Source organism: Megalobrama amblycephala, linkage group LG16, assembly GCF_018812025.1.
Source record: "Megalobrama amblycephala isolate DHTTF-2021 linkage group LG16, ASM1881202v1, whole genome shotgun sequence".
In the NCBI taxonomy this organism is placed as follows: Eukaryota; Metazoa; Chordata; class Actinopteri; order Cypriniformes; family Xenocyprididae; genus Megalobrama; species Megalobrama amblycephala.
Window position 1 is genome coordinate 30,274,983 of NC_063059.1, and position 21,092 is coordinate 30,296,074.

At 35.8% G+C, this 21,092-nt stretch overlaps 1 protein-coding gene, 1 long non-coding RNA gene and 1 other non-coding gene across 3 annotated transcripts; 2 read left to right on the top strand and 1 right to left on the bottom strand.

The window, feature by feature from the left end:
* Nucleotides 1-352: 352 nt before the first annotated feature.
* Nucleotides 353-14,529, top strand: cul5a (cullin 5a). Its single transcript, XM_048160887.1, has 19 exons — nucleotides 353-417; nucleotides 2,671-2,780; nucleotides 2,875-2,974; nucleotides 3,054-3,230; nucleotides 4,961-5,102; nucleotides 5,208-5,353; nucleotides 5,489-5,569; nucleotides 5,774-5,867; nucleotides 6,493-6,623; nucleotides 6,819-6,926; nucleotides 7,184-7,248; nucleotides 7,661-7,793; nucleotides 7,877-8,008; nucleotides 8,095-8,218; nucleotides 8,592-8,767; nucleotides 8,843-9,004; nucleotides 10,086-10,204; nucleotides 10,280-10,403; nucleotides 13,026-14,529. The coding sequence occupies exons 1-19, from the start codon at nucleotides 394-396 to the stop codon at nucleotides 13,218-13,220; spliced, it is 2,343 nt and encodes a 780-aa protein (XP_048016844.1). The 5' UTR covers nucleotides 353-393; the 3' UTR covers nucleotides 13,221-14,529.
* Nucleotides 6,890-21,059, bottom strand: LOC125248781. Its single transcript, XR_007180378.1, has 3 exons — nucleotides 20,905-21,059; nucleotides 7,142-7,281; nucleotides 6,890-7,027 (listed from the first exon to the last, which is right to left on the bottom strand). It is a non-coding gene; the product is annotated as an uncharacterized LOC125248781 (long non-coding RNA).
* On the top strand, nucleotides 20,968-21,054 carry trnastop-uca. Its single transcript has one exon. It is a non-coding gene; the product is annotated as a tRNA-Sec (tRNA).
* Nucleotides 21,060-21,092: the final 33 nt, after the last annotated feature.

The window sequence follows — 21,092 nt, forward strand, 5'->3', positions numbered from 1 at the left end:
GCACTTTATTTATGAAATATATATGAAATATAGCAGAAATTATAACAGTTGTGGTGTCATTTTCATCACAATGAACAATACTGCCACTAAAGTTTTACATTTTGGTACATTATTGTACTTTTTTTTTTTACCAAGGAGACAGTGAAGAGCTTAAAACAAAATACGAGACATGATGAAAAAAAAAAAAGTAAATATCACTTGTGAACACAAAAATGCTATTATACGTGATTTTTAAATGCCAATAAGTGTAAAAAATATTACTTAATTGTACATATATATTTTATATATCTGTTCGAATGGATCCATTTGCAGAAATGAACCTAAGATCCCATCGCTAGTTCTAATACCGAACCAAATCTCGCGAGATCGGACGAGGGGATAAGTTAAGGAAACATGGCGATGTCTAATTTGTTAAAGGTAAGAGACACTTAAGCTCTTTGCCTCCAAATTCTCCAAAAACAGTCAAAAACCCATATAGACGCCTGTAACCTTCAAATGACTATGTTGTACCATTGACGTTTAGCGGCTTGCTCGGACTCTTGCGTGCATGTCTAGTGAGTTTATAAGACTGTCTTGCAGCCTGTGTTTAGCTAGCAGGCTGTGAGCTAGCTGAGATTAATAAAGCCAATAATCACAATAATGCTGGACTGCATGCAGACTACTTGAAGTCAGTTTTAACGCCACTGGTGTTGACTTTCAGTATTATGTTGCTTATAAATATATATCATAAAGGGGCATGTGCCTGATGACAATTAGCACGCATGTTGCTAGCTTGGCCAATGATTAAATGACACTTGACTGAGCTAATGATATAATGTCAATATGAGTTGATCATATCGAGTTTCATGTGCTGGTCTTTTCTTGCCTTACATGTCACTAGGGTCAGATATTTTAAGAAGTTAGAATATATGAAGATATCATTCAAGGAATATGAATTAGAGAGAAGAGAAATTCCATTTTTATGGAGGATGCTTGTTTTCATGCAGTTAAATACAGTGACTGTGTCTCAAAACCTAGTGATCTGAGTAACTACACTATATTTTTGGTGTCATAGATGTGTTCAAATGCACCAGTGATATCCAAAATGCTGTCTGGAGACATAAACTATCAGGTTGATTTTAAAACCGTTCAGCCTGTTGCTTGCTATCTATATTTGGTGGACATAACATTTTAAACATTTTTGAAATAAAACTATTTTCTGGCTAAAACTAATTTCATATCTAGCATTTTTATTTATCAAATATATATGTACAATTAAGTAATATTTTTACACTTATTGGCTTTGGAAATCACGTATAATAACATTTTTGTGTTCACAAGTGATATTTACTTTGATTCTTACTTTTTTTTCATCATGTCTCGTATTTCGTTTTAAGCTCTTCACTGTCTCCTTGGTAAAAAAAAAAAAAAAAAAAAAGTACAATAAAGTTTTAAAAATGTAAAACTTTAGTGGCAGTATTGTTCATTGATGAAAATGACACCACAACTATTATAATTTCTGCACACTAATATTTGAAATGGTATATATATATATATATATATATATATATATATATATATATATTTTTTTTTTTTTTTTTTTTTTTTTTTTCTTTTTTTTTTTCAATTATGCACTTTATTTGATGCACTTTCATAAATAAAGTAGGGCTGTCAAACGATTAATCGCGATTAATCGCATACAAAATAAAAGTTTGAGTTTGCCTAATATATGAGTACTGTGTGTAATTATTATGTATATATAAATACAAACACATTCATGTATATCTTTGAGAAATATTTACAAGTATATGTATTTATTTATATTTTCATATAATTTATATTATATATAAATAAAAATATTTTGTTCATAAATAAGATATTTCTCTTAACTATATACATTAATTTGTTTGTATTTATATATACATAATAATTACACACAGTACTCACACATATATTAGGCAAACTCAAACTTTTATTCTGTATGCGATTAATCGTGATTAATCGTTTGACAGCCCTAAAATAAAGTGCATAATTAAAAAAATATATATATCAAATAAAGTGCATAATTGGAAAAATAAATAATATATATATATATATATATATATATATATATATATATATATATATATATATATATATATATATATATTCAGTTATGCTCTTTATTTGATGCACTTTCATATTTTAAGATTGAAAGTCTAAATCTGGTGCAAGGGTTACACAGTAAAATCTATAGCAATAGCTATTTGAAAAATAGCATTTTGAAAGATTAGCAAAGAACCTTTCTTTGTGACCTTAATATAACAAAAAAACTAAAGTGATAAAAAACAAAGAAATATTTAAAAGAAAAAATTGTGCTGTCAAATCGATTAATTGGATCTAACTCTCAAATATATTACAAACTTTTATGTTAGATGTGATTAATCGCAATTAATCAATTTGAGAGCACTACAAAAATATGTAAAAAGTATAATATTTAAAAAGTCAAATAATACAAAGAAATGTTCAATTTTATGCTTTTTACAGACGTAAGAAATAAAAGAAACAAACTACTTGCCTTATTGTAAATGCACTAATTTTTTGGAAATATTTAGACACAGAAGTGTTCCATAATGTCTGGTTCATTGTGTCACATATTAATGCAGGCATGCTCTTGTTCATCTGTGTCCTTTTCCATGTCTTTTTGCTTAGAACAAGGGTTCCCTCCAGTTTGAGGACAAGTGGGATCTTATGCGCCCCATTGTCCTTAAGTTGCTTCGCCAAGAGTCTGTAACTAAGCAGCAGTGGTTCGATCTTTTCTCGTAAGACCTTATGAATTCAGATCTTTTTATATCCTACACATTAACTATAGTCTAAGTGTTCAGTCTGTCTTTCTATTCTTCTTCATTCTCATAGAGATGTTCATGCGGTTTGTCTATGGGATGACAAAGGACCAGCAAAGATCCACCAGGCCCTCAAGGAGGACATCTTAGATTTTATTAAGCAAGCTCAAGCGGTAAGAGAGGTTCAGGATTAAGTGACCCGTTGATGTTCTTCAGCAGAATCATCTCTCATTCTTGATCATTGGTGTTTAGAGAGTGCTCAGTCACCAAGATGACACGGCGCTCCTCAAGGCTTACATCGTGGAGTGGAGGAAGTTCTTCACGCAGTGTGACATTCTGCCCAAGCCATTCTGCCAGCTGGAAATCACCCTGATGGGCAAACAGGGCACCAACAAGAAGTCCAATGTGGAAGACAGCATTGTTAGGAAGGTCAGTGGGATAAAACTTATTTAGTGCTGGGTTGAAAAAATGACTTAAATTGCAATCTTTTAGTCTATGCTATTTCCAGATAATGTGTAAACAAATCTTCACTATACATTATATGTAGTTCGACTCCCATCCAATAATTGTTGAGCGGCTTCTTAAATACCTCTGATTGGCCATTGTGTTCATGCACTCAACAGATATGTCTGTGATTGGCAACAAAAAACATGTTGTAAACAGACATCAATGATGCTCTTCACCGAGCGCTTACAGATACACACAGGAGCGTTTAAAAGCAGGTGTCTATCAGCAGATCCCTAATATATCCGCTGATAAATGAATCTGCTGATAGATAACTGCTTTCAAACGCTCCTGTGTGTATCTGTGTAAGCGCTCGGTGAAGACCGTCAAAGATGCCTATTCACAACAGCCAATCACAGACGTATCTGTTGAGCGTGTGAACACAATTGCCAATCAGGGGTGTTTAAGAATCCGCTCAACAGCGCTCAAAATGCTATTGTCACATTTTTAAAATTTCAGTACCGACTTGGTACCGAAATCGGTGCTTTTGACAACCCTACATGTAATCGTTTAATCAATGTTTCAACAATGGAAAGACATCAATAAAGTGTCATGTAAAGTTACATTTACCACAGGAAAGCCATTCAGTGCATTTTGATTAATATATGCCATTACACTTTATTTTAAGGTGTCCTTGTAACATTTAAAGGGTTAGTTCACCCAAAAATGAAAATTCTGTCATTTATTACTCACCCTCATGCCGTTCCACACCCGTAAGACCTTCATTAATCTTCAGAACACAAATTAAGATATTTTAGTTGAAATCTGATGGCTCCGTGAGGCCTTCATAGGGAGCAATGACATTTCCTCTCTCAAGATCCATTAATGTACTAAAAACATATTTAAATCGGTTCATGTGAGTACAGTGGTTCAATATTAATATTATAAAGCGACGAGAATATTTTTGCAGCACCAAAAAAAACAAAATAACGACTTATTTAGTGATGGCCGATTTCAAAACACTGCTTCATGAAGCTTCAGAGCATAATGAATCAGCGTATTGAATCATGATTCAGATCGCGTGTCAACTGCCAACAGCTGAAATCACGTGACTTTGGAGCTCCGAACAGCAGATTCGATACACTGATTCATTTGTGCTCCGATGCTTCCTGAAGCAGTGTTTTGAAATCGGCCATCACTAAATAAGTCGTTATTTTGTTTTTTTTGGCGCTGCAAAAATATTCTCGTCGCTTTATAATATTAATATTGAACCACTGTACTGACATGAACCAATTTAAATATGTTTTTAGTACCTTTATGGATCTTGAGAGAGGAAGTGTCATTGCTCCCTATGGAGGCCTCACGGAGCCATCGGATTTTAACTAAAACATCTTAATTTGTGTTCTGAAGATTAATGAAGGTCTTACGGGTGTGGAACGGCATGAGGGTAAGTAATAAATGACAGAATTCTCATTTTTGGGTGAACTAACCCTTTAATATTAATGTACCAACTGACAGGGTTCCCTAAAGAATTTACAGCATTAGCTGAAAGAGATTTTTTTTTTTTTTTTGAAAAACTGTAACTAACTAATTGAATTGAGATCAGAACTGAATTGCAAGCTGAAATTGAATCCAATTGTGAAATTTGTGTGAATCCCAGCCCTGATTTTTTCCAGATTAGGATTCATTCTTTTGTTCTGCTTATGTTCTTGCAGCTGATGCTGGACACTTGGAACGAATCTATATTTTCCAACATCAAGAATAGATTGCAGGATAGTGCAATGAAGCTGGTCCACGCCGAGCGGCTGGGAGAGGCGTTTGACTCACAGTTGGTCATCGGGGTCAGAGAGTCATATGGTGAGATTTGCTGCAGTTCTTTTATTGGATTGAGTGACTTTTTCATGAAGATTCAAAATATTTGATGGCATTATTAGTTAGAAGTATTACATTCTCTTTTCTCAGTGAACCTGTGCTCCAATCCTGATGATAAACTGCAGATCTACAGGGATAACTTTGAGAAAGCCTACCTAGACTCCACTGAGAGGTTCTACAGGACTCAGGCACCATCCTACCTGCAGCAGAATGGAGTACAAAACTACATGAAATATGTACGGCCTGCCAGAGATCAGATTTTAAACTACATATTCTAGATAAAAACTGCACAGCCAAACACAGAGCTAACACTCTACAGCTCTGTTTTTCCTTGCGTTTGCAGTCATGTATTCTCATATCTCTGTTTACAGGCAGACGCTAAGTTAAGGGAAGAAGAGAAACGTGCACTACGATATTTAGAGACACGACGTGAATGTAACTCTGTACAAGCAGTGAGTATATGATTGGTTTTTAAATAATGCGTTAATTCATTCATAAATAGGGCATCAATTATTACAATATTTGTGTATTTTTAAATGTAAATATATTAAAAATATTATTATTATTTTTAAATGATTCGGTATTTGATATGTAATTGAAAGTAAAGTCTTATAGCCAGGTATGTCAGTCTGAAATTGTGGATTGTTTTTTCCCAGCTTATGGAATGTTGTGTGAATGCACTTGTAACGTCATTTAAAGAAACTATCTTGGCTGAATGTCCAGGCATGATCAAACGGAATGAGACTGACAGTGAGTATGAGACTTTGAAATCTATATATTTAAAATGATCCATTTGGGGTTTTATATGAACTACAATTCAAAATTTTTTGGGTGGGTAAGATATTTTTAATGTATTTGAAAGAAGTTTCTTATGCTTATCAAGGCTGCATTTATTTGATTTAAAAATACAGTATAAAAAAACAGTAATATTATTTCAATTTAAAATAACTGTCTTCTATTTTAATATATTTTAAAATAATTCATTCCTGTGATGACAAAGCTGAATTTTCAGCATCATTACTCCAGTCTTCAGTGTCACATGATCCTTCAGAAATCATTCTAATATGCTGATTTGCTGCTCAAGAAACATTTCTTATTATTATCAATGTTGACAACAGTTGTGCTTAATATTTTTGTGGAAACTGTGATGTTTTTTGTTTTTTTCAGGATTCTTTGAATAGAAATTTCAAAAAAATAAATCTTTTGTAACATTATAAACGTATTTACGGTCGCTTTTGATCAATTTAATGCATCCTTGCTGAATAAAAGTATGAAAAAAAATCTTACTCACCCAAAGCTTTTGAACAGTAGTGTGCTGGACTTTGCATATTTTCTAAATAGCTATAATAAACCTCAGTGAACTCTTCATCCACAGAGCTGCACCTCATGTTCTCTCTCATGGATAAAGTTCCCAATGGGATTGAGCCCATGCTGAAAGACCTTGAGGAGCACATCATCAGCGCTGGACTGGCAGACATGGTGGCCGCTGCCGAGACCATCACAACAGTGAGCACTTAACGTTATTGGTTGTAGTTGAATGTTAAATTGATGGTCATGCTTTTACTTATTTTATTCCAAAGATTTCTTGTGAAAAAGTCCTCTCTGTCTGGGTTTAAAGTTCTGACCTTTGTGTTATGACTGATTCTCAACCATTAGGCCAACTCTGTGCTGTACTGATGTTCTGTTTATGTTTTTCCTCAGGACTCTGAGAAGTACGTGGAGCAGCTCCTGACTCTGTTCAATCGCTTTAGTAAATTAGTGAAGGAAGCGTTCCAGGATGATCCTCGGTTCCTGACAGCCAGAGACAAAGTGAGTGTGTCGCCCCATCTGTATTCATTCTCACTGTCTTACAGTTGGTCTCAGTAAGTAGCCTGCATGACTAGATCACACCGCAGATGGTTACCAGAGATCTGTGATGACACAGGAGTACATTGGAAGGTTATTTAGCAGTAACTCCATAAAAACGCTGTTGATGTTACTGGAAATTGAATAGACTTGAATAAAAGTGTTTATGTCTTGCGTACCTTTTTAATGACTTGTAACATATAGTTTATAATTTCCCCCAGGCATACAAAGCAGTTGTGAATGATGCCACAATATTTAAGTTGGAGCTGCCATTGAAACAGAAGGGGTGAGTGACGGCTGCCTTCTGGGCTTCTGTTTACTGTGAAAAGCACAAAATAACCTTTTAACTTCACTAATGGAGTGCTGCTAATGGACCCTTTTCAAATTTACGAGGTTCTCAGAAAAGGAATTTTCTATGACTTTATAAAAGGGGGGAAAATATTAATTAGGTTGGTTAGAAGTTGGTCTTTTCTAGATTCAGTCTGTGAAAAGGGTCCATGTTTTAGAGTTGTATCAACTCATATCAATCATGTTTGATGACCATTTAAAGGGTTAGTTCACCCAAAAATGAAAAAAATTGTCATAATTTATTCACCCTCATGTCGTTCCAAACGCGTGTGGAACGACATGAGGGTGTGTAAATGATGACAGAATTTTTATTTTTGGGTAAACTAACCCTTTAATGTTTCTAAACGCAGAGTGGGCCTCAAAACACAACCAGAGTCAAAGTGTCCGGAGCTGCTCGCCAACTATTGTGACATGCTGCTAAGAAAGACGCCTCTCAGCAAAAAGCTGACCTCAGAGGAGATCGAGCTCAAACTGAAGGAAGTGGTGAGGCTATTATAACATGTTACACATTGTTGTTGTCCTCAAAAGTGTTTCATAATGTAAATACTACAAATTGCTTCCTGTAGCTGCTTGTGCTAAAATACGTCCAGAATAAGGATGTGTTCATGAGGTACCACAAAGCCCACCTGACCAGGCGTCTGATCCTGGACATCTCAGCGGACAGTGAGATTGAGGAGAACATGGTCGAGTGGCTCAGGGTGAGAATAAAAGAGAAATGAGAGTGACTGAAACTCAATTTGAGTGTTTTGTATTTTAATTTGTATTTCGGCCTGGCATGTTTCAGGAAGTTGGGATGCCTGCTGACTATGTGAACAAGCTAGCTAGAATGTTTCAAGACATCAAAGTGTCTGAAGATCTTAACCAGGTTTTCAAGGAGGTGCACAAACACAACAAGCTGGCTTTACCAGGTGACTTACAAGCCTAGTTTTCTCTATATATATATGCATTTAAAAAGTTTGGGGTCAGTAAGATTTTTCGTCAAAGAATCCTAAAAAATTTTTATCACAAAATATTAAGCAGCGCAACTAATTTCAACAACAAAAAATGTTTCATGAGCACCAAATCAGCATATTGAAATGATTTCTGAAGGATCATGTGACACTGAAGACTGGAGTAATGATGCTGAAAATTCGAGAGGCTGCTCACTGCAGAGCCAATGGGTGATGGGGGACAAAAAGTCAGACGTTTCTATAGTGAACATTTGTAATAAATATATTAGTGATGATGTGATGTTCTTCATTTAGTTCTTAAGGTCTCTTTCACTCCTCTTCTGTTACGCAGCGGACTCTGTGAATATAAAGATCTTGAATGCTGGAGCGTGGTCACGCAGCTCAGAGAAAGTGTTTGTGTCTCTGCCCACCGAGCTGGAAGATCTCATCCCTGAGGTGGAGGACTTCTACAAGAAGAACCACAGTGGCCGCAAACTCCACTGGCACCACCTCATGTCCAATGGCATTGTAGGTGTATTTTATGCACTGTGTTTAATGCTTAGTAAATGCTTGTAACTAATCAGTCTGTGTGCTCTCCGGTAGATCACTTTTAAGAATGAAGTTGGGCAGTACGACCTGGAGGTCACAACCTTCCAACTGGCTGTACTTTTTGCCTGGAACCAAAGACCACGAGAGAAGATCAGCTTTGAGAATCTGAAACTTGCCACTGAGCTGCCTGATGCTGAACTGAGACGAACTCTCTGGGTATTCGTTTAATCAACATAAATAAAATTCATTGTAGAAAAATTGAAGAGCACTCTAGAAACTTTTGCACAAGAATCGCACTTTTTGTTCTTTAAGTGTTAAGATGTTTACTTAAAACAGATCATTGTTTGCATTTACAAGATTTCAAGAAGAAAATGCACTGAAAAGTTACATAGTTGATTATTTGTTGACTGTTTCAAGCATTGCAAAAAGTATCAATTTTATTTCATAGAGTGAAGCAGCTTTGAAATTATGCAAACTGGCAATAGAAAAGTTCACCCAAAAATGAAAATTTGGTCATCATTTACACACCCTCAGGTTGTTCCAAATCTGTATGAATTTCTTTGTTCTGCTGAACACAAAGGAAGATATTTTGAAGGAAATTTGTAACCAGGCCACTTTGGGGCACCATTGACTTCCATAGTAGGAAAAAAAAAAATACTGTGGAAATCAATGGTGCCCCAGAATTGTGCAGTTTCCCACATTCTTCAACATATATTCCTTTGTGTTCAACAGAACAAAAAAATGTATACAGGTTTGGAACAACCTGAGGGTGTGTAAATGATGACCGAATTTTCATTTTTGGGTGAACTAACCCTTTAAAACGATATAGGTCTTAGGTTTTTTTTTTTTTGCTTTATTCCCTGAATTTAGAGTTACATTTACTGTTTGAGAACCACTGCTTTAACATGAACGAAAGATGCACTGATATTAAAATTCTGACCGGTATGGTTAAGCCGATAATTATTTGTATGTTATGGGCGATAAATGACCTATATTAAAATGTTTAAATACTATTTTGTGTAAATAAATTAAAAATAAAACACTAAGAAATAAAATCAATCATAATGCTACTATGCTATCTAAATTGAATTTAAATATCACAACATTATAATATACAGTATGAAAAATAGATATTCATTTTTAAATTTGATTACATTTAACAATTTTTAAATTATTAATGTCTAAAAATGAATTAGAAATATCCAATATCGACTGACTTTGAAAAGTTAAACAAATCTTGGTTTATAGATGTTGTAACATCATCTTCTTAACTTGTTTTCCCTCTCTTTTTATTCAGTCTCTTGTTGCCTTCCCGAAGCTCAAACGTCAAGTTCTGTCATATGAACCTCAAGTGAGCTCTCCCAAAGACTTCACGGACAGTACATTGTTTTTCGTTAACCAGGAATTCTCTTTGATGTAAGAACATCTCATCTCTTGCTTTGACTTTTACTTGCTCTTTTCATTTGCTCAATAATTTTTGTTTCTCCTCAGAAAAAATTCCAAGGTTCAAAAGAGGGGGAAGATAAACTTAATCGGCCGGTTGCAGCTGACGACGGAGCGAATGAGAGAAGAGGAGAATGAAGGCATCGTCCAGCTTAGAATATTAAGAACACAGGTACGAAAAGTCAAAAATCATTATTAGTGCTCTCTGTTCACTAACACTAGTCACTGAAGCCCAATGTATACTTCAGTTTTGATGTGAACACTTTGTCTAAGCCGAATACATAGCCTTTCAAAGTATACTTCATTTGATAGCGTATTTGATCCAAGTGTGCCTGTGCCACACAAGTCGCTTAACACATGCTCATTTTAAAGTTTCATACTGTCCATTGTCTCCGCTATTTCTCTCCTGAAGGTATAGCTGATAAAAATGTCTTTGTCCACAGTATCTCTTAACTACTTCACTCGAACGCTCATCAATGCCAGTGACTGTCATTGTTGCACCTCCAATAGTTTGTTGTTGTTCCATCTACTCCATTTCTTTTTCGTCTATGAAACAGTGGTCCGGGTCAGTGTTGCCACCTTGTGGACAAACTATTTAGCTCAAAACAAAGTATATGCGGATAGAAAAATCAGACAGTGTGCGTAGAGTAAGCAAATACTATGCAGATGATGAAATGACAATGCACACTGTATGCATACCCTAATGTACGCATAAACTAGTAAAGTAAAATGTAATTTTAATGGTAAAAGACTGTAAAAAGGTTATGGTAAAAACCTGTTAACTGCAAGTTCCCTTACTATATGTGACCCTGGACCCTGGACCACAATAGCCAACAACATTGTATGGGTCAAAATTATCGATTTTTCTTTTATGCTAAAAAATCATTAGGATATTAAAGGATTAGTTCACCCAAAAATGAAAATTATGTCATTAATGACTCACCCTCATGTCGTTCCAAACCCGTAAGACCTCCATTCATCTTCGGAACACAGTTTAAGATATTTTAGATTTAGTCCGAGAGCTTTCTGTCCCTCCATTGAAAATGTATGTACGGTAGACTGTCCATGTCCAGAAAGGTAATAATAACATCATCAAAGTAGTCCATGTGACATCAGAGGGTCAGTTAGAGTTTGTTGAAGCATCTAAAATACATTTTGGTCCGAAAATAACAAAAACTACAACTTTATTCAGCATTGTCTTCTCTTCCGGGTCTGTGTATATCCGCTTTCACTCCACAGTGACGCTGCTTCTTCTACGGCGGTTGGCATCCAGCTTATTGATGCATTACCGCCCCCTTCTGCTCCGGACAGTGACGCGATTAGGACATTCGCGTCACATAAGGACATGCACACCTATGCACCATTTTAAAAAATATAGCAATACCAAAATACAAACCATGTAGAATAGCTTGAATACAGCTTGATGTCCTAATCGCGTCACTGTCCGGAGCAGAAGGGGGCGGTAATCCATCAATAAGCTGGATGCCATCCGCCATAGAAGAAGAAGAAGAAGCAGCGTCACTGCGGAGTCGTGAACGCGGATATACACAGACCCGGAAGAGAAGACAATGCTGAATAAAGTCGTAGTTTTTGTTATTTTTGGACCAAAATGTATTTTAGATGCTTCAACAAACTCTAACTGACCCTCTGATGTCACATGGACTACTTTGATGATGTTTTTATTACCTTTCTGGACATGGACAGTCTACCGTACATACATTTTCAATGGAGGGACAGAAAGCTCTCGGACTAAATCTAAAATATCTTAAACTGTGTTCCGAAGATGAACGGAGGTCTTACGGGTTTGGAACGACATGAGGGTGAGTCATGTAATTTTTTTTTTTTTTTAATATGTAATTTTTTTGACTCTACTAAAGCACAAAAATACCATAATATGTTTGCAGAGATTTAAGAAACATGCTAAGTTCACATACTTGTTTCTGAGAAAAACAATACTACAGCCAGTTATTCTACTTTGAAATGTGCGTTCTGTGTCAGAATGTGTGTTTTTGGTTTGGTCTGTATGATCCCGCCCAGTGCGGATTCATCCAATAGTATTTCGATACCCTGGGTTGCAGAAAACACGGCTTATTGTAGCCACAAAAGCCAGCAAACAAACTAGGTCGGAGATCGTAGATTCTGCCCAACCTAAAGCCTCGCCATCCATCTAAAAACCTCTTCCCAGAGGCATATTAGACACAGATAAATCAACTCATCAATTTACAATATAAGGCTCTTCACCTTCCATTGTCAATTGCACTCATTCCTATTGTGTCCTCAAACTGGCAACCCACGTGAGCGTCATGTCTGAGGAGTAGGAGGAACGACCCTCTCCAATATTTTGAATTTGGACTGCAGTACCCATTTCAACCACTAGCTGTCAATATTACACACTGCACCTTTAATGTTTATTTCATTATTTTAGTGTCACAAGTGTTACCATGATGGTGTTTTGCATTTGTGTGTGTGACACTGTTTGTACTTTCCACTGCTTGTAGTGACTACATGTGATGGATTTAATTTTAATCATGCTTCATTTACCACCTGTGTTATTACAGTGGCTCTCAGTATGTTATACAGGTACAAATAAAAGAAGTAGGGTGTAATATTAACATTATATCAACCCTAAATTTAAGTTTAGTCCCGTAAAAACCTAAAATATTGCTACCGTATTTTTTTACGGTAGTTCTAGCAACCACAGCTGCTGTTTTTTACTGTAAATTTCATGAATTTATTATTTATAGTGTACTTTGGGCTTAATGTGTGTGTTTTTTTTTCTACTGCAACATTTCAGGAGGCCATTATTCAGATCATGAAGATGCGTAAGAAGATCACAAACGCTCAGCTGCAGACCGAGCTGGTGGAGATCCTCAAGAACATGTTCCTCCCTCAGAAGAAAATGATCAAGGAACAGATTGAGTGGCTCATTGAGCACAAGTACATCAAGAGAGACGAGACGGACATTAACACCTTCATCTACATGGCGTAGCGCGGAAACGACTCCAGAGTTTACCTGTAACCGTTCCCAAGGACGACGTACCTGTCGAGGATCAGCAGCGGGGGGGAGGGATGGTGTGATGTCTCGAAGATACTGCTTAGGCTGCTGGTCTGATGGCGTAGTCATGAGCTTGTTTTAACGACAGGCAGTCACACATCAGATAAAAATGTATTTAAAAAAAATAAATCCCTGCCTTACCTTACAGTGAAGACACATGGGGATCAGAATAGGAGATAAAAAAATAGGAAAAAAGACAAAAGGATTCTATTTTTGCCATTGGTAGTCAGTATGCATGGTGGGCGTTTGGCCTTTTGTATGTGTACATCTCCAGCAGCATGCGGTCAGTGGGAATGTCACATTCATCCGAGGACTTGCTTGTGTGTGCCGTGTTACGAGCGTTTTTCTCCCTCCCACATCCTCCGCCTGGACCCCGCCGCCTCCCATCCTCACCGCACAGTCCAGGACAAGAGCCGTCCCATCGTCGCCACTGCAAACACCTGGCCGTGTGTGCGCCCACACCGGAGTCACTGAGGAGCGCGGGCCGGGATGGAGGACTAGCATTAGCACTTTTCACACTCTACACCACAATATGTCAGCATGGCTATATTTGGGTTGTTTTTCACGTCTTTGGGTTTCGTTTTCCCTTTTTTTCTTCGTCAAAAGTTTGCAGACGTTGAACCTTCTTTAAGCTATGAAAGATTTGATTGGCTAATTGCAGTTTAGACTTCAAGTTTCTCTTCAAAATGCCAGGAAAAGCTGGTGTTCAGAGGTCACAAAGGGTCATGGTCTGCGGAGAAAATACGGTGGTTTGATTTTTTTTTTTTTTTTTTTTTTTTTTTTTTTGTTGCTTTTTGTATGTTTTGGTGTAAATGCATTATCAGTGTGCACCGAGTCAGAAGGTCAGTGTGATGTAATTGCAGTTATTTTTTTTATTTTTTTTGGTTTACAACAGAATTTTCCGTTATCGGTCTCGAATAGCGACTGAAATGCCGACTGAATTGTTCCTGGAGCCTGTGATGAGGTGGCCTCACTAAGGTCCCATAACATCAGAGTCACAGCTCCAATTTAGTCTCATTGCCCCATCACAGCTGAGCACACACAAGCAGTAAAGCACAGTTACATGAGTCCGAGTAAAGCAAGCGCCGCTCCAACCTCAGGTAAAGTTATTTTAGTAGGTTGTGCTAACTTTCATTAGCGCCGTGCGGTTCTTGCTAAACACACGTTTGCCAAAGCAAAGCACAAGAGTGCTGATCTCAAAATCATTGTTGTGATTGTTTACCCTCTATTTCCGAGGTTCCCCGAGAAAGTCTCTTCATTTGTCGCCACATTTAGTGGGAAACGTTTTCCTTTTTCTTATTATCCTATTATGACCGAGTGTCTCTGAACAAAAGCCTGTGCAATTACTGATCAGCTGTTTATTGTATTCAAATGAATTGTCTCATGATTATTAGCATTTAAGTAAGTGCAAAAAAGTATTAACTCTTATATTCAAATATTGACAGTCTTTGGTCAGTCTAGGATTTCTGTGCGTTTGACATGACGGTTGAATCAAACATCAATGTGTTCACCATACATCAGCCTTTCAGTGCATTGTCTTTGGAAAAAACAACTAAAATACCATTTTCACTGGCTGATGCCATCGTGTTGATTGTATATTCATCCAAACGCAAAACTACGGAAGCTTGTTTCCGCCTCTGAATAAAAAATAAAAAAGGTATAATTGCGACTTTTTACTATATAATTTACTTTTTTCTCAGAATTGCGAAAAAAAAAAAAGTTTATATGTCACAATTCTGAGGAAAAAAAATCAGAATTGTGAGTTTGTATCGCAGTTGCAAGAAAAAAGTCAGAATTGTGAGTTTATAGCACGCAATTGTGAGTTTATAACTCGCAATTTTGACATTTCTTGCAATTTCGAGTTTATCTCACAATTCTGACGTTTTTTCTCAGAATTGCGAGATATAAACAGTTGCATGATATAAAGTCTTAATTGCGTGTTGTAAAGTCGGAAGAGTAAAAAAATGTTCTGTCATTTTTTTTTTTTCTCAGAACTGAACTTTATAACTCGCAATTGTGACTTTATATCTCACAATTCTGAGAAAAGTGAGTTAAAAAGTCGCAAATACTTATTTAGTTAGTTTAAATAAGCTTTCATACAAAACACTCAATGGAAGATTGTTTCCGCCACAAAAAAAAAAAAAGGTAATTGCTTTTTTACTTTTTATCTCACAATTCTGACTTTTTTATTGCAATTGTGAGTTATAAAGTCAGAATTGTGTGTCAAAGTCAGAATTACGAGATTTCCTCCACTAAATTGAAAAAAAAAGAGATTGCTTTTTTACTTTTTATCTCACAATTCTGACTTTTTTCTTGCAATTGTGAGTTATAAAGTCAGAATTGTGTGTCATAAAGTCAGAATTACGAGATTTCCGCCACTAAATTGAAAAAAAAGAGATTGCTTTTTTACTTTTTATCTCACAATTCTGACTTTATATCACGCAATTGAATTTATATCTTGCAATTCTGAGAAAAAAAAGTTTGAATTGTGAGATAAAAAGTTGCAATTACCTTTTTTATTATTGTTTTAGTTTAAACAAGCTTCCATACAAAACACGCTATGGAAGCTTATTTCTGGCATTAAAAAAAAAAAAAAAACGGTAATTGCTTTTTTACTTTTTATCTCACAATTCTGACTTTTTTTTTGCAATTGTGTGTCATAAAGTCATAATTACGAGATTTCCGCCACTAAATAAAAAAAAAAAGAGATTGCTTTTTTTACTTTTTATCTCACGATTCTGACTTTATAACTTGCAATTCTGACTTTATATCACGCAATTGAATTTATATCTTGCAATTCTGAGAAAAAAAAGTGAATTGTGAGATAAAAAGTTGCAATTACCTTTTTTATTATTGTTTTAGTTTAAACAAGCTTCCATACAAAACACGCTATGGAAGCTTATTTCCGCCACTAAATAAAAAAGGTAATTGCTTTTTTAATTTTTATCTCACAATTCTGACTTTTTTTCCTCGCAACTGCAAGTGATAAAGTCAGAATTGCGAGTTATGAAGTCAGAATCGCAAGATGTAAAGTCGACTCTTTTTCTCGCAATTGTGAGTTTATATCACGCAATTCTGACTTTAGAACTCAAATTTATTATGAATTATGAGATAAAAAGTTTTTTATTTTTTCATGGTGAAAACAAGCTTCTATAACACTCGAACTAAAGGGGCAAATAATGAGTTTCTGAGGAGGGCCCAGTGAAATCCACAATGATAATTCTATAACATTTCTGCAGAACATCTGTCCATCTCCACTATGACATTTCCTGTCAGTTGTGTTTGTTTCCTCTGTTTTTAATACAGATCAGTCACTCATTTGTGTCCCTAGTGTTTGATTTCACATGGCAACTCAAAATAGTAAAAAGGTTGTTTATAAGATCCAGATGTACAACGGTGTTTGAGAACATTGTGATATTTCGATTGTCCTCTTTATTTATTGATAACTTAAGCATGTTTGAGAGGGGGAGAGAGAGTGTGTGTGCGTGTGTACGCTTAGGAGCCTTTTACAACAGGGTGATGTCATATCCTGTTACGTTTATGCATTTTCATTTTTGGAATTTAAAATTGATGTTTCTGCTGACTGTATGTTTTCCTCTATCAATTACTCTAGGTAAATACATATAATTTTATTAGGACAAGCACTATGATTTTCATATTTATCAATCACAGTTGGCGTTTGTTGTGTGCTTGTGTTATTCTAGAGCCAATTGGGTTTTTTTATTTTTGAATGATATCAAATGAAATGCAGTCCCAAAAGCTGAAATGTCAGTTCATTGTAATGGAAGATGATGAAACTGAATAAAAATGGTGTGAATGACCTTACAAGGGAATGCTACATGAAATTATGAATAATACTTGTTTTCTCTGATGCACATGAAATGTTCCAGTAACTTGAGTCTGTGCACATCATTCGGTGATATAATGCAATAAGTGAGCGTGAAACAAAACATTTTGAAATCTGTTGATGGAATTTTATGTAATAAAGTTGCGTACACATATAAACACTCACTATTAAGTTGATTATGTTGTACTGAAATGAGGGTGTGTTTTTTTTTTTTTCTTCTCAACTTCATGGGCGGCACATCAGTATTTTCATCATTCTAAATATGATAATGTGTACTTATTTTTTGTCACTCCACTATATCACATACTAGGAAGAGTGGTGTTTGTGTCTTATTTATCACTCTCCTGTTTTGTAGAGTGTCTTCCATCATTGTCACAGCATTAAAGTTTTATTCATTACAAACGACAAACACTGACTAAAAGTGTAAAGGTTTGTGTTTATTCTTAAAGCGAACTGGATGGTATTAGTTTGTAAGACACGTGAGGACAGTTCTGCAATTATTCCCGTATATACTTTCTGGTAAACAGTTCAGCAGAAAACTGAACACTCAAGTTCCCTGTAGTGTGAGACACTGCTGTTGCAACAAGCAAAATATAAATGTAGTTCTGAGAAGGTGCATATGCTCTGCCTATGACTGTCTGTTTTCAAGATTTCTTGCCTGAAGCCTTAAAAGCTTCAAGAATATTTGAAAATTAATAAGATGTATGAAGTGAATGTGTGCCAATGTACAGTGAAGATCTGGAACGGATGCTATTCTTGCAGTGTGAGTGAATCATTTTCATGTACTGGATTTTTTTTAATATGTTGCATAATTTATTTACTGGCAAAATAAAAATATTATTTGATTGAGGCTGATTTTATGTCCTGTTTCCACAACACCCTGAACAAATAAAAATCAATGCCATAAACCCTGTGCAATAAAATGAAGGGTTTCTTTACCAATCTAAATATGCGAATATGCCATTATAAATGAATATTGCATTGGTAATATGTTTTATATTATATATTTAATTTAATAACAGAGCTAATCTATCATCATTTTAGGATGTTTAAGAGGATTAGTCATAGTCGTGATGATCAAATGAATATTTTATGTAATAAACACTGACAAAAAATATATTTAAAAACAACAAATTGGTTGTGGATTAGATATTTATTAGTATTAAATTAGTGATAGTTGAAACTTTGAAATGGTTCTCTAAGCTGAATATCTATTGCTTGACTAGAAAAAGGTATACAGTGCACAGCATAAATGAGTACACCCCCTCTGAACAAATACAAAAGATGTATTTTCTTTATGATCACTAATTCAATTCATGGGAAAATGGCAAAACTCAAATGTATTAAACATATACGTAATAAAATCTGAGAAATATATGTCATTAATAAGTAAATTAGCCAATTGCAGAGATGAGTACACCATAGATTTAATTCAACAAATGTATAATATTCTAGCACTATTCTAGCACCATAATTTTGAATATACTGCTCTGACCCTTCTTGGCACGGAGTGTACAAGTTTATGACAAATTATTGCATCTGTCCTGTTTAACTCCTGGATGATGAGCACCTTAAATGCCCTGATCTTTAATGGGGAGTGTTGCTCAACTCGTCTCTACAGAATCCCCCACAGGTGCTCAAGAGTGTTAAGACTGAGTGCAATACACAGGTTTTTCACCATGGGAAAATGCATATCCTCATTGTCATGTTGAAAAAATGCCCAGTAATGCAGGGAATGAGGAAAGGGTAACATCTTCTGTTTCAGGTCTGTGTATTAAATTACACAGTGGTGTGGGAATTCATGACAGCATTGATGAAGCACAACTTCCTCACACCTTCAGCACTCATACATCCCTATATAAGAGCTTTACTACCACTGAACTTTACTGTGGGAACCAGGCACTTCTCACTGTACTCCTCCTCTAGCAACACCATGACATTTTGGATGATGTTAGATCCAAAATGATTGATTTGTTCTCATGAGACCAGAGTATTGATTCCCAGAATCTATATTTTGTAAATATGGGCTTTGGAAATGGCTAACTGACTTTATTGTGCTTTGGCTACAGTAGGAAGTTCCACTGAGAACAACAACCATGCATGTCATTTCTGCAGGCTGCATCTTACTCTGTAAGATAAACAGTCATTCTTTTCATAGCTTTTGCTGGCTCTGAGACACTCATTTGGTATTTCTCCTGCTCTATGTCTAGCAAAAAAAATCCCTCATCACTAAATGAAAGCTTAAAATGAAGGCCTGATTATTTCAGGGACCTTGTAACAAGTCCATTGTGTTTGAATTTCTGTGTTACTTTTACTATATTTTCACACTTAAAGGTCCCGTTTTTCGTGGTTTTTTGAAGCTTTGATTGTGTTTATAGTGTGCAATATAACATGTGTTCATGTTTCGCGTGTAAAAAAAACACAGTATTTTTCACATAATTTACTTATCTGTATACCGCTGTTTCCACTGTCATAAAAACGTGCTGATGACTTCCTTGTTCTATGAAGTCCCTCCTTCAGAAATACGTAACGAGTTCTGATTGTGCCAGCGGTTCCTGTGTTGTGATTCGACAGCAGTTTAGCGAACCTTGCCCGGAAAGGTCACGCCTCTTACCATAACGTGGAGATGCACGCGCTCAGTGTTATTGTAAACATATCTTTAATTTTACCCTATCAATCTGAGCCGGAATCAGACCCGGTGATTGGACTGCGGGATGAAAATAACAGCGTTTCGACGACATGGCGACAAACACACTCTACAAACGCAACTCTTGTGTATTCCTGTGGGCGGAGGTTAGTCAAAAAACTGTTTTAGTGACGTCATTAAAGAAGGAAGTAGAGGGATGTAGTCCAAACTGGCCGTTCGATGTAGGCGACTTCTGTTAAATAAAATATCTCGCTTGGCATTGAACTTTGAGCTTTAAAATTTTACAGATTTTATTTATACTCTAACAACAACATTACACACTAACTAAAGTTTGAAACATGGGATCACGAAGAACGGGACCTTTAAAACAATGATTTGGTAATCCTCTTGTACCACTGTCATCTTTTGTGCTAAGAAAAAAGTCTCCTGACAGTTCTCTCTTCCATTGTTGTCAGCATTAAGTCTGAGAATGATTCAGTGGGCTATATAACACTTTTAATTGTCAAGAAATTACTTCTCTTTAATAATTTTGGTTCAACATACTTACCTGTTGATCAAGTGTACTCATTTTTGCTACACAACATTTTATCACCTTGATAAGAAAATCTTATTTTCCTGAATAATTTTGACATGCTTCTTTGGTAACTGATTAAGCAGACTTACTGGAACATGATACCTCTAAAGAACCATAACATGTCTTCTAAGTAATTGAGCAATTGCTGACTTTCAGAAGTTACAGAGGGGGTGTACTCATTTATGCTGTGCACTGTATATAGGAAAACATATTATGTGTAAAAACTTTTGTTAATGCTTTAAGAATATACTTTTACTCTTTCTAGAAAAAGCAGTAGGCTATACAATGAAATAGCAAACATGCCTGATATGGTTTTAAGTCCCCCAAAGAATGATTAACATAACAATAAAATATGCAACAAAGAATGTGAAACTCCGCCCCACGTTTGTACCAATAGCAGGTAATTAATTTGCATGTGGTGCAACACTGGGTTTAATGTAGGATTTCTGCACATTTCGTGTTTCCATAAACTTCATACTGTGAGAGGGATTAATTTCTCTTGACCTAATGGTGATAAGCTGTTAAATACAATTTCACAAATTGAACTCACCATAGATGTAACACATAGCGTAGCAGCGACCTTTATATAGAAGTAGTGCCAACCTCTTCAAATGCCCGGATGAACCTCGGTGGTCCGGGGTGCAGGCTTCAAACCTGTAGCTGCCTAGCGGCAGAGTGGTTCAATTCCACCTTTCGGGCGGTTAGATAGGAAATGTACCTTTTAATAATGTTGAGTTA

Coding starts and splice junctions, on each gene's coding strand:
- cul5a (XM_048160887.1), top strand. CDS start 394: ATGGCGATGTCTAATTTGTTAAAG. Junction 3,231..4,960: donor AAGACAGCATTGTTAGGAAG/GTCAGTGGGATA, acceptor ATGTTCTTGCAG/CTGATGCTGGACACTTGGAA. Junction 5,103..5,207: donor CGGGGTCAGAGAGTCATATG/GTGAGATTTGCT, acceptor CTCTTTTCTCAG/TGAACCTGTGCTCCAATCCT.